The sequence below is a fragment of the Hypanus sabinus genome, chromosome 5, assembly GCF_030144855.1.
Source record: "Hypanus sabinus isolate sHypSab1 chromosome 5, sHypSab1.hap1, whole genome shotgun sequence".
NCBI lineage: Eukaryota > Metazoa > Chordata > Chondrichthyes > Myliobatiformes > Dasyatidae > Hypanus > Hypanus sabinus.
In genome coordinates, this window is record NC_082710.1 from 179,479,880 (window position 1) to 179,494,508 (window position 14,629).

General features: G+C 47.2%; 1 protein-coding gene across 1 annotated transcript in view; it reads right to left on the reverse strand.

The window, feature by feature from the left end:
• Positions 1-4,408: 4,408 nt before the first annotated feature.
• The window catches only part of LOC132394845 (uncharacterized), a 79,206-nt gene continuing 68,985 nt past the window's right edge, over positions 4,409-14,629 (reverse strand). Inside the window, 1 exon segment of the mRNA XM_059971251.1 lies at positions 4,409-5,200. Within this exon segment, the coding sequence (XP_059827234.1) occupies positions 4,650-5,200 (551 nt within the window). The 3' untranslated portion in view covers positions 4,409-4,649.

Here is a 14,629-nt window from a genome sequence, read left to right on the forward strand (position 1 = left end):
TATAGAATTTTTAACCCATTTCTTCTCTCTGTTTGAATCTCTGCCTATTGTGCTTAACCCAGCTCCCCGAACTCCCATCGGGTGATACGGCCCTAGAATTTTGTTGTCCTTCCTAAGTTTACTTATTCTTTCAACACATTTAACTCCATGTTCCGTCAGACCATCCCTCTGTACACGAGTCCTCCTTATCACTTGTTCCGCCCCACCTTCCTCTACTACACACTTAATATTCCGGAACCGTGTCGTCCCCACCTGTCCTTTATTCTTCATCTCGCTATCCTCTCTCACATTCTGGATCCCCGCCCCCTGCAAATTTAGTTTAAACCCCCCCCACCAGGAAGCACTAGCAAATTTCCCTGCAAGAATGTTAGTACCACTCCAGTTCAGGTGTAAACCGTCCCTTCGGAACAGATCCCACCTTCCCTGGAACAAAGCCCAATTATCTACAAACCTGAAGCCCTCCCTCCTGCACCATCCTCTCAGCCACGTATTCATCTGTGTAATCCTTCTGTTCCTTGCCTCACTTGCACGTGGCACAGGTAGCAATCCTGAGATTGTTACCCTGGAGGTCCTGCTCTTCAGCTTCGCACCTAACTCCCTGAACTCACTACGCAGGACCCCCTCACTCATCCTACCCACGTCATTACGGACCCCCATCACCCAGGACATGTCCTCTTCTCCTTGTTACCATCAGGAAGGAGGTACGGAAGCTTGAGGGCACACACTCAGTGATTCAGGAACAGTTTCTGACCCTCTCCCATTCGATTCCTAAATGAACACTGACCCTGTGAACACTACCTCACTTTTTTATTGTAATCGCTTTTGCACAATTTTTAATCTAGTCAATATTATCTGGATATACGGGGTCTGATTAGGAATAGTCAGCATGGATTTGTGCGTGGAAGGTCATGTTTGACTAATCTTATTGAATGTTTTGAAGAGTTTACGAGGTAAGGACGAGAGTAAAGCAATGGATGTTGTCTATATGGACTTCAGTAAGGCCTTTGACAAGGTTCCGCACAGAAGGTTAGTTAGGAAGATTCAATCGTTAGGTATTGATATTGAAGTAGTAAAATGGATTCAACAGTGGCTGGATGGGAGATGCCAGAAAGTAGTGGTGAATAACTGTCAGGTTGGAGGCCGGTGACTAGTGGTATACCTTAGGGATCTGTACTGGGTCCAATGTTGTTTGTCATATACATTAATGATCTGGACGATGGGGTGGTAAATTGGATTAGTAAGTATGTAGATGATACTAAGGTAGGTGGTGTTGTGGATAATGAAGTAGGTTTTCAAAGCTTGCAGAGAGATTTAGGCCAGTTAGAAGAGTGGGCTGAACGATGGCAGATGGAGTTTAATGCTGATAAGTTTGAGGTGCTACATTTTGGTAGGAATAATCCAAATAGGACATACATGGTAAATGGTAGAGCATTGAAGAATGCAGAAGAACAGAGTGATCTAGGAATAATGGTGTATAGTTCCCTGAAGGTGGAATCTCATGTGGATAGGGTGGAGACAAAAGCTTTTGGTATGCTGGCATTTATAAATCAGAGCATTGAGTATAGGAGTTGGGATATAATGTTAAAATTGTACAAGGCAGTGGTAAGGCCGAATTTGGAGTATTGTGTACAGTTCTGGTCACCGAATTATAGGAAAGATATCAACAAAATAGAGACAGTACAGAGAAGATTTACTAGAATGTTACCTGGGTTTCAGCACCTAAGTTACAGGGAAGGATTGAGCAAATTAGTTCTTTATTATTTGGAGCGTAGAATGTTGAGGGGAGACTTGATAGAGGTATTTAAAATTATGAGGGGGGATAGATAGAGTTGATGTGGATAGGCTTTTTCCATCGAGAGTAGGGGAGATTCAAACAAGACGACATGATTTGAGAATTAGGGGGCAAAAGTTTAAGGGTAACACAAAGGGAAATTTCTTTACTCAGAGAGTGGTAGCTGTGTGGAACGAGCTTCCAGTAGAAGTGATAGAGGCAGGTTCATTATTGTCATTTAAAGTAAAATTAGATAGGAATATGGACAGGAAAGGAATGGAGGGTTATGGGCTGAGTGCGGGCCTGTGGGATCAGGTGAGTTGGCACGGTCTAGAAGGGCGGAGATGACCGGTTCCCATGCTATAATTGTTATACGGTTTTTTGGTTATACATATATTGTAATTGATTTACTTATTTATTTACTTATTGTTCTTCTTTGTTATCCATTGCACTGAACTGCTGCTGCTAAGTTAACAATTTCACAACACGTCGGTGATAATAAACCTGATTTGATTCTGATTCCTTCCTCGGTTTTGCGATCTGTCTGTGTATGAGTGGGCCACAAGTTCCTCATTTCGACTTTCTTCTGGGCAGTCGGTGGGCAGTTAATGTTGGCCCAGCTACCAATGCCCACATTGCATTGTGTTCTGCTCTTCCTGCAGTACCGGTTCCCGGCAGCAGGTGGGGATCCTGCACCGTGAAACGAGAAACGAGGGAAAATCTGCAGTGCTGGAAATTGTTAACCTCTCCCTCTCCCAGTGTGGAGCACCTTCCTGCTTCAAATTATCCTCCATCGTTCCTGTACCAAACAAGACCAAGGTAACATGCCCGAACGACTAACGTCCTGTTGCACTCACGTCAATGATAAGCAAATGCTTTGTGAGGTTGGTCAAGGACTACATCTGCAGCGTGCTGCCACCCACACCGGACCCCTGCAATTCACAACCGAACAACAGATGATGCAATAGCCACTGCTCGACATACCGTCCTTACATATCTGGGGAAGAATGGTGCTTATGTGAGAATGCTGTTCTTGGACTACAACATTCAACACAACTCCCTCCAGGCTCGACAGACAGCTCAGAAACCTCTGACTTGTGCATCTGGAATCTGGACTTCCTGTCAGATGGCCAGCAGGTGTTGAGAGTGGGCTCCCTCACCTCCACCCCTCCGACTCTCAACACACGAGCTCCTCAGGGCTGTGTCGACAGCCACAGCTCCAATCTGCTGATTAAATTTGCTGACGACACTACATTGATTGGCCTAATCTCAAACAATAGCGAGGTGGCCTACAGGGAAGAAGTCATCTCTCTGATACAATGGTGTCAAGAAAACAACCTCTCCCTCAATGTAACAAAAACAAAGGAGCTGGTCGTTGATTACAGGAGGGATGGAGACGGGCTAACCCCTATTTCTCTGATGGTCCACTCCCTCTCACATTCCTCCTTCTTTATCCCCCTTTCCGGAGGAAATTACACTGCACTCCCATTTTTTCTTTAATCAGATGCTGGAAGAACTAAAACAAAACAGAAATTACTTGAAACTCACAACAGAGCAGGCAGTGTTTGAATCAATTCCGGGAGAGGTCACCAACGTGGAACATGAAGCCTGTTCCTCTCTCCACAGATCATGACCAACATGTTGTGTTTTTCCCCACATTTCCTGCATATAAACTGGGTCCAAAACTGAATATCTGATACAAAGTAGAGATCCCGACTCTATTTGCCTCGTAAATCAGAGGAACAGCTCCCCATTTTCCGTCAGGGTGATCGGCAACCTGGCAGCATCAACATCGAACTTTCAAACTTCTGGAAATCGTTCCCTGTCACTTTTCCTGTTTAATTGTCTCTCTCCTCCTGATCCACCAGCCCCATCGCCCTCTCTCTTTCCCCTCCTTCCCCACCCTCTCCTTCTGCCCATCCCCACACACTCCTGAACCACCCTTTCCATCTGACCATCACCCACACACTCCTCCCCACCCTCTCCATCTGCCGATCACCCACACACTCCTCCCCACCCTCTCCATCTGCCCATCACCCACACACTCCTCCCCACCCTCTCCATCTGCCCATCACCCACACACTCCTCACCACCCTCTCCATCTGCCCATCACCCACACACTCCTCCCCCACCCTCTCCATCTGCCCATCACCCACACACTCCTCCCCCACCCTCTCCATCTGCCCATCACCCACACACTCCTCCCCCATCCTCTCCATCTGCCCATCACCCACACACTCCTCCCCCACCCTCTCCATCTGCCCATCACCCACACACTCCTCCCCACCCTCTCCATCTGCCCATCACCCACACACTCCTCCCCACCCTCTCCATCTACCCATCACCCACACACTCCTCCCCACCTCCCTCCCTTTACTCTGGGGTCACTTTCCTCTCCTGTCAGATTCCAAAATCTTCTGCCCTTTGTTACTGACACCTCTCACCTCCCAATTTCTGACACATTTCCACCCGTCCCTCATCTATCACCCCTCCCTCAGCTATTACCCCTCACCTGGATCCACCCCTCAGCTGCCCATTTCCCTCCATAAATGTTACCGGACACGCTGGGAGACCCAGGCTCTGGGAGTCCCGTGTTACCAAGTTTCACCCTGCCCTCCCTCTCCCAGTCAGTATCACCCCCACTTGCCCCAGTTACCCTGTCAGTCCCGGTGGACTTTAGCACCCGGAGGAGCCGGGGAGCTCAGGACCCGCCGTCCGCGGCTGCTGCTGAATCCGCAGTGTTTCTGTTCCGTTGACGGACGCGGTGAACGAGTTAAAATTAATGGATCGATAATTCTCACATCATGTTTATTTCACTCTCCGCACATTTATATTTACACTGACTGACTCCTGACACCGGTCCCGGGACCCGACCCGTTTACAGACCCGGAGCGGAACCGGAGCAGATTCTCAGCCACTGGTTTTCATATCCAGTCTCGAAGTAAGGATAAAGTTTCTCCGTGAATTTATTCCCGGTGAAGGTGTGGAGATGGGATTTGGTCTCCGCATTGTAAAATGAAACTGTCCCGGACTCGTAACTGAGATAAACTCCCACCCTCCCGGGGATGGGACCGGCAGGGAGACGGGGCACAGGGGAGGTGAGACCGAACACGTCACAATCCCGATGTAACACGTCATCAACCCGCCCGATGATCCAGAATCCGGTCTCCGGACTCAGTGTGACCCCTCCCTTCCTCTCCACAGACTCTGCGGCGACTCCCAGATTCCAGCGCCGATTCCCCGTCACCTCCACCTCCCAGTAATGTCCCCCCGATGTGAATCCCTCCGATCCCAGCACACAAGCCCAGTCTGTGAACCTCTTCCCGGTGTCAGGGAGATTCCTCCGGGTATCGGTGTATCTCACACTCTTCCGATCCTCAGACACCTCGAGCACCGGATGCGCCGTTTCCACATCCAGGATGACAGAGACTGGGGGGAGAAGCAGAGAATTAGAGAGTCCCGGGATCGGGGGGAGACTCGGGCAGCGCGGCCCCGGGATCGGGGGGGGAGACTCGGGCAGCGCGGCCCCGGGGACCGGGGGGAGACTCGGGCAGCGCGGCCCCGGGGATCGGGGGGAGACTCGGACAGCGCGGCCCCGGGGATCGGGGGGAGACTCGGGCAGCGCGGCCCCGGGATCGGGGGGGAGACTCGGGCAGCGCGGCCCCGGGGATCGGGGGGAGACTCGGGCAGCGCGGCCCCGGGATCGTGGGGGCGACAGGACCCTTTCCCGGGGTTTTTTCCAAACGCAGCGGATGGACAACCGGCATCTTCCCGAGGTTTTTCCTCGACCTGGAGGATCAACAAACACAAAATTCTGGAGGATCTCAGCGGTCAAGCAGCGTGTGATAAGGGAGATGTCCAGTCGGCGTGTCAAGCCAAGACCTTACCTCACGAACGGAAAGAAAGATGGGGGATCGCAGTGGAAACGGGTGTGAGGAAGGGGTGGAGCAACAACTGGATCCAGATGAGGATGGGGTGAGTAAACACTGGAGGCATTTAAAGAGGCAGAATTCATCCGTGCCGACCAACTCGCTTGAATGAACTAGTTTCATTTACCTGTATTTGCCCATTATTCCTTTAACCCTTTCCCACCCACGTACCTGTCCAGATGTCTTTTAAATCATTGTAACTGTATCCACCTCTACATTTTCCTTTAGCAACCTCCTGAGCTCCAGGAAAAAGACCAAGAATATTCAGCCTCTCCTTATAACCCAAACTTTCCAGTCCCAGTAACATCCTCGTAAATCTGTTTTATACCCTCTCAGTTTAATGACATCCTTCCTGTAGAAAGATAACCAGAACTGTACAGGGTGATCAAAATCATAAAGACAAGAAAGTCTGCAGATGCTGGAAATCCAAAGCAACACACAGAAAACCCTGGCCCAAATCATCAACTGTTTATTCATTTCCATAGATGCTGCCTGACCTGCTGAGCTCCTCCAGCAGTTTGTGTGTGTTACTGTTCTCCAAATGTGGCCTTCCCAATGTCTTGTACACTCATAACGTGACATCCCAGATCCTGTACTCAGTATTCCGACTGATGAAGACAATCACCTCCTGGTCTCTCTGTTCCACAACACTCTCCAGGGCCCCTGATTGCTGTGTAAATCCTGTCCTGGTTTACCTTCCAAAATGCAACACCCTCATCTCTCTGAATTAAAATCAGTTTCCATCCAATGGCCCAGAGACCAAATTAATCAGGATCTCGTTGTAATCTTGGATAAACGATGAGCAAGAGGGTTATGTAGTGGATAACACAATACTGTTGCACCTTGGGGCATTCCAGAGTTCAGAGTTCAATTCCAACACCATCTGTAAAGAATTTGTACTTTCTCCCTGTCACCTCGTGCATTTCCTCCGGGTGCTCCCGATTCATCCCTCACATTGGGGAGGAGTGGACAGCGAGGAAGACCATCATTACTTGCAGTGGGATCTGGGGCAGCTGGGAAAATGGGCTGAAAAGTGTCAGCTGGAATTTACTGCAGACAAGTGTGAGCTGTTGCTCTTCGGTAGGACCCCAGTGTCGGTCTTTCACAGTGAATGGTCGGGCACTGAGGACTCTGTTCTACAGCAGATCTGGGAACACAGGTCCAGAATACACCGAAAGTGGTGTTACAGGTAGATGGATGTTATGTTGAAGTAGTATGAGACCTGGGGCCGTCTAATTTGGGATATTGTGTACAGTTTTGGTCACCTACCTACAGGAAGGATGTAAACAAGTTTGAAAGAGCACGGAGAAGATTTCCAGGAATGTAGCTGGGACTGGAGGACCTGAGTCATAAGGAAAGATTGAATAGTTTAGGACTTTATTCCTGTAACTTAGAAGACTGAGGGGAGATTTGATAGAGGTATACAAAATTATGAGGGGTATAGATAGGGTAAATGCAAGCAGACTTTTTCCACAGAGGGTGTGTGGGATTACAACCAGAGGTCATGGGTTAAAAGTGAAAGATGAAAAGTTTAAGGGGAACATGAGGGGAAACTGCTTCATTCAGAGGGTTGTGAGAGTGTGGAACCAGCTGCCAGTCCAAGTGGTACATGCCAGCTCGATTTAAACATTTAAGGGAAGTTTGGATGGTACATGGACGGTCGGAGTTGGAGGACCATGGTCCCAGTGCAGGTTGATGGGAGCAGGTAGTTTAAATGCTTTGGTACAGACCAGGTGGGCTGAAGGGCCTGTGCTGTTAGTTTCTATCACTCTGTGACGCTCGTACAAAAACATAACGGTTTGTATGTTAAATGGTCATTGTACATTGCCCCGTGATTAGGCTGGTTTTAAATAGTTGGGGTGCTGGGTGGAGCGGGTCATTGGTCTGGGACGGCCTGTATCACACTGTCTCTAAGTAAATAAATAACCTCTTCACTGTCCATGAAACCACCAATTTTAGAGTCCTTCACAAACCTACTAAACACGTCACCTACATTCTCTCCAAATCATTCATATGGATGATGAAAAACAGTGGACCCAGCACCGATCCCTGCAGCACAACCACTGGTCACGGGACTCCACCCAGACAACTCTGCATCCTATTGCAGATCGTACTGTATCCCATGTGATCTAACTCTCTGCTACCTTGTCAAATCCCTCGCTAAACTCCATGGAGACAATGTCTACTGCACTTTCATCAGCTGTAATTTATTTATTGAGATACAGCACGGAATAGGCCCTTCCGGCCCTTTGACCCCCACCACCCAGAAACCCGATTTAATCCGAGCCTGACCATGGGACAAGTTACAATGACCCCCACCACCCAGAAACCCGATTTAATCCGAGCCTGACCATGGGACAAGTTACAATGACCCCCACCACCCAGAAACCCGATTTAATCCGAGCCTGACCATGGGACAAGTTACAATGACACCCACCACCCAGCAACCCCTTTTGTTACTTTTGTGGGAAGCCTGGTCATGCGGCATCCAATTGTTTTGCAATGAAAAGGGAAAAAGGGACAGAGAGAGAGAAAACCCCAAATGCCTGCGTTCAGACGGTTAAAACACCGCTGAAGAAGGAGGGGTCTGACCTAGTTCAAGAGAGACTTGAGAGATTTATTTCAAATGGGTTTGTGTCTGTGAAGGAGGGATCAACTCCGGTTCCAGTGAGAATCTAGAGAGATACTGGAGCTTTTCAGTCACTGATATTAAAGAGTGTTTTGGAGTTCGGTGCTGAGATGGAGATTTGAGAGTCGGGGGTGTTGAGAGTAAGTGTTCAGCATGGACTGGAAGGGCCGAGATGGCCTGTTTCTGTGCTGTAATTGTTATATGATTATATGGTGGTGAATATTATCAAAGGTATTGGAAAGGGGACTGAGACCGTGCCTTTGCATAAGATAATTCTGAAATGCGACTTGGTATCTGGACCAGTCACAATAGGGGTGCGGTCTGAACTACCGATAGACAATGTTGATCTCGTACTCGGAAATGACCTTGCAGGTGGGGATGTTTACCCAGCAGTTCAGCTAGCCAGTGAGCCTGCTGCTGCTGAGGGCCCGCCCATAGATGCTTATGTGTATCCCGCCTGCGTCGTCACTAGAAGCATGTCGGAAAAGGCTGCTGATGCTAATATTGATTTATCTAGACCGGGGGTCGGCAACCTGCGGCTCCCGAGCCATTTGTGGCTCTTTCACCTCTGTGCTGCGGCTCCCTGTGGCTTTGGGAAATAATTGGTCAGTATTTAATTAAAATGTATTTTATGTTAGTTTGTTAGCTTTTGAAATGTAATTCTAAATTTGAAGATTATGGTGATCTTGTACAATCTAAGTGTGGCGACACATTTCCTGGCACATCCGAAACGGCTCACAATTAGCCAGCATTCCGGCTAAGGGAGATAGCCTACGGGGGTTTGTGAGTACGCGTCTTTTGCAGCATCTGCGTCCATGGGGGCTGGGTTGAGGGAGGCTTAAAAGCAAGGCTGTTTAGTTCGAATAAAGTTATTCGACTGCAGTTTACTGACTGCGTGAGCACACCGCTACAACGTGTTTTTATCGCTATTAATATACGTCACCACTGCCAATACCTGACACCCGCCAGTGCGCAATTTCTTTAATTTTTCGATCCAAGGTAAGCCAACTATGGAGAATTCTAAAAAAAGAAAAGTGACTGAAGAAAACAGAACGTTTAATGATACGTGGACAGATTCATTTGCTTTCACTGTTGACGAGACTGGTTTACCGGTATGCTTAATATGCAATGAGAAACTAGCAAACAACAAAAAGTCAAATGTCGCAAGGCATTTCCAGAATAAACACGCAGCCTTTGCTCAAAAATATCCGGATGGAGATGAGAGAAAAAAAGCCGTTTCGGAACTGATGCGGAAGGTTGATCTGAGCAAAAATCATTTCCAGAAATGGATGAAGTCTGGAAAATCAACGACATACGCCAGTTATATTGACGCTCAGGAAATAGTCAGGCACGGGAAGCAGTTTACAGATGGTGAATATATAAAAGAATCTTTCATTAAGATTTCAGAACATCTATTCACGGACTTTAAAAACAAGAGTGAAATTGTGCAGAAAATCAGGGATATGCCCCTCTCTGCAAAGACTGTCAAAGACAGAACCATAAAAATGGCAGAAGACATCACAAGACAGCAAATTAAAGACATCAATTCAGCTGTGGCCTACTCGATTGCCTGTGACGAGTCTAAAGACAAAGGTGATATTGAACAAATAGCGTTGTTCTGCCGGTATGTAAACTCTGCCGGGCCACAGGAAGAACTGATTGAGTTGATACCTCTAAAAGACCAAACACGGGGGGAGGACATCTGTGAGGCTGTCTTGAATTGTTTAAGAGCCAAAGGAATAAAGACCACCCATCTGGTGTCAGTAGCTACTGATGGGGCACCTGCTGCACAACAAAGTCCAGTGGCTGTCCAAAGGGGAGGTGCTGAAACGCTTTGTCGCGTGTCTGGAAGAAGTGAAAACTTTCCTGGGCAGCAAAGGGCTCAACTTTCCTGAGCTGGAACAGCCAGAGTGGCTGGAAAAGCTACACTTCATGGTAGACATGACAGCGCACCTGAACACGCTGAACACAGCTCTTCAACGGGGTAAGGACGTACAGCCCTGCACATGTTGGAGGATGTTTTGGCATTCGAGCGCAAGTTGACGTTGCTTGCCAGAGATTTACAGAAAGGCACATTGTCTCACTTCCCCAATTTGAGAGAGTTCAAACAAGGTCACGACATGATAAATTCGGAGTATTTACATTCTGCAATCATCGCAATGCAAACATCGTTTGGGAAACGCTTCTGTGAGTTCAGAGAGGAAAAAAACACATTATCCTTCCCGGTCACTCCCCTAAGCATCGATCCATCCCTACTAAATACGACTGCATTGTCAGGTGTGAGCCAACCTGAACAAGTATGATAAATATTTTAATTGCCTATTATTTTACGTATATTCATATGTTTTCATTGTTCAGTGAAATAGTCCTTTTATTTTTCAGGTTGACAGCTGGCTGACGTTATTTTTGGTTTGCTGCTGGCGGCAAATTTAAGTTTGGCGTTTTTCATAAATACAAGAAGGACTCAAATAGACGTTGAGTATTTTACTTAAAAGTAACCTTCAACCCAACGTCTTTTTTTCGGAGTTCAAAATGTTTTTGTTGCATGCAGAAATGTAATTTCATTTTCTCTGCAGGAATTCATCAATTTCATAAATGCAACACATTATAGTTTGTTTATACATAGCATAAAGGCAAAACAAAACGTTGTATGCAGTGTTATTTCATTTTAAATGTCAAGCGGGTTTTGCGGCTCCCAGTGTTTTCTTTTCTGTGGGAAACGGGTCCAAGTGGCTCTTTCAGTGGTAAAGGTTGCTGACCCCTGATTCTAGACTTTCCTACTGTCCCTAAACCAACAGGACTTAGAGGGTAGTAAGGCTGAGGAGAGTAAGGAGGATGAGAAAGACGTCTTTATTGAGGAGGGAATTTATAGAAGAACTAAATAAAGATCCTGAAATTGTGGCTTTAAAAGAGAGAGCTCTCTCTGAGGATGAAATTCAGTCAGTGGGATATTACCTTAAAGATGGGGTGTTGGTGAGGAAGTGGAGATCAGCCACCGTGCCTGCAAGTGAGGATTGGGCTATTGTGCATCAGGTAGTGGTTCCAAAAGTTTACAGGGCTTAAGTTTTAAACCTGGCCCATAAGATGCCTTTAGGTGGACATTTCAGAGTAAAGGAAACACTGCACAGGATGATGAGGGAATTTTATTGGTGTAACGTGAGGAAAGATATTGTTAATTACTGTAGAGGGTGTCATACGTGCCAGGCGGTGGGAAAACCTAATCAGGCCATCCCTAAGGCACCACTTCAGCTGATACCTGCGTTTGGTGAACCATTTTCCAGGGTCATAGTGGATTGTGTAGGTCCATTGCCAAAAACTGCAGCTGGTCATCAGTACTTGTTAACAATTACGTGTGCTGCATCTAGGCTCCCTGAAGCCGTGCATCCAATTGTCTAACCATGTCAGCAACTTCCCTATAATACCACGGGCTCTTAACTTGGGAAACAGCCTCATGTGTGGCACCTTATCAAAGGCCTTCAGAAAGTCCAAATATACAACATCCATTACATCCCCTTTATCTATCCTACTTGTAATCTGCTCAAAGAATTCCACCAGGTTCGTCAGGCAGGATTTTCCCTGAAGGAAACCATGCTGACTTTATACCATCTTGTCCTGTGTCACCATGTGCTCCATCACCTCATCCTTAACAACTGACTCAAACATCTCAGCCACTGAGGTCAGGCTAACTGGTCTATAATTTCCTTTCCGCTGCCTTCCTCCTTTCTTAAAGAATTTTCCACTCCTCTGACACCATGCCAGACTCCAATAATTTTTGAAAGGTCATTTCTAATGCCACCATAATCTCTAATGCTACATCTTTCAGAACCCTAGGGTGCAGTTCCTGTGGTCCAGGTGACTTATGTACCTTTAGGTCTCTCAGCTTTTTGAGCACCTTCTCTCTTGTAATAGTAACTGCACCCACTTCTCTTCCTTCACACACAACATCAGGCATACTGTTAGTGTCTTCCACAGTGAAGACTGATGCAAAATAGTCATTTAGTTCATCCGCCATCTCCTTGTCCCCTGTTATTATTTTCCCTGCCTCATTTTCTGGTGGTCCGATATCCACTCTCTTTTCTCTTTTATTTTTAACATACGTGAAAAAACTTTTACTATCCACTTTGATGTTATTTGCTAGCTTGCTTTCACATTTCATCTTTTCCTTTCCAATGATTTTTCTAGTTGCTCTGTTTAGGTTTTTAAAAACTTCCCGATCCACTATCATCCCACTAATTTTTGCTTTGTTATATGTCCTTTCTTTTGCTTTTACAATAGTTTTGACATCCCTTGTCAGTCATGGTTGTACCATTTTACAATTTGAGTATTTCTTCACTGTTGGAAGAAATGAAAACATACTCACGTCCTGCAGCTTCCTCATTTCCCCAGAAACACACACCATTGCTGCTCTGCTGACATCCCTGCCAGCAGCTCTTTCCAATCTACTTTGGCCAACTCCTCTCTCATACCACTGTAATTTCCCTTACTCCACTGAAATACTGCTATATCAGCCTTTACTCTAGTGGTCACCAACCTTTTTAAGCCCAAGCTCCCCTACCTCGGCCATAGTCAAAGGTGACATTGACCCCCAGATTGATTAGTTACATACATGCACACTGGGGCAGAAAAGACCGGAAGTAAAACCCCGGAACCCAGAAGTAGAAATAATGTATAAACACCAGGGGTACACACTCTTTTTTGCACCGCGGACCGGTTTAATATTGACAATATTCTTGCCAACCAGCCGATGGGGTGGGGGGGTGGGGGTTGGGGATTAAGCACGACCGGAATACTCAAAGCAGGTTCCTTATGTCCAGTCCATTCCACAATTTAGTTTTTGCGGCTCTCGGCACTTAGATTTTGTCCCACTTGCTCACGTTTTCTCCACTCAAAAAACTCAGTGGGTTTGTCTTTAAGTGCGGGGTGCTTGGAATCAAGGTACCGAAGCAGTTTTGAGGATTTCATCGCCTCATTAGACAGCCTCCAGGCCCAAACTGCGGCCTCCACCTGCCCGCCCGCCACCAGACACCCTGACCGGGTGCAGTTGGTCATGGGTGGGGTGAGAGGACAAGGTCAGGGCCGGAGGTCCCCGTGCCGGTTCCAGTCCGGAGAAAGCGACAGAGCGGGGAGTGTGACAGGGTGCCTGCCCCCCCTTGTAGGATCTATCGGCCGACAAAAGTTTGTATCAGCAGATCGCAGCGAGGTAGCTGCTCTGCTACTTATGGAACCCTGAGCCCGAATTAGATCGTCTGTGAATGTTTTAGCACTGGGTTCCCCACGAACATTCGGTGTGGTGAACAGGTTTAGAGGTGGTGCCCACCTCTCCGCACTCCAGGCCAGTACCAACGGCACTTCTCACCGGCCGCGTGAGGAGAACCAGTGATTCCTGGCGCGAGGGTATCACTGCGTTTAGGCATCTGATGACCTCGCGTGGGTTCAAGTTCAACAGTGGGCGTGACAGGGAGTGAGGAAAGTTGCAGCTGACTCATATCGTTTCCTCGCGGCCCGGTGGCTGGGGACCACTGAATTACACTGTGCAAACACAAAGTACACTACAGATGCTGTGGTCAAATCAACACGTACAAACAAGCTGGATGAACTCAGCAGTCAGCAGTTTGACTGCTCGTTTCAACGGACGCTGCCCGACCTGCTGAGTTCATCCAGTGTGTTTGTACGTGTTGAATTACACTGTGTAATGCGGGGGAGCTACACACACGCGCACTGGGCAGAAAGAACGGAACAAAACCCCGCAACCCGGAAACAATCTCTCAACAGTATTAGTGTATTTATTTTTGAATTTTTTTCGGGATCTACTGGGAAAGTCCCAAAGATCGACCGCTACTTTACTTTCTCCCTATCAAATTTCAAGTTAAACTCAATCATACTGTGATCACTGGTTCCTCAGGGTTTTTTACCTTCAGCTCCCTAATCGCCTCTGGTTCATTACATAACAGCCAATCCAGTATAGCTGATCCCCTCGTGGGCTCAATGACAAACTGCTTAAAATGCCATCTCTTAGGGATTCAACAGACTCACTCTTGAGATCCATTATCAGCCTGATTTTCCCAATGGACCTGCATGTTAAAATCTCCCATGACTACCAGAACATTGCCCTTTTGACACAGCATTTCTATCTCCTGTTGTAATCTGTGGTCCACCACCCAGCTCTGTTGGAGGCCTGTATATAACTGCCATCAAGGTCTTTTTAACCTTGCTGTTTCTGAACTCAACCCACAAGTATTCAATATCTTCCGATCCAATGTCACATCGTTCTACTGATTTGATGCCATTCTTTACCAGTGG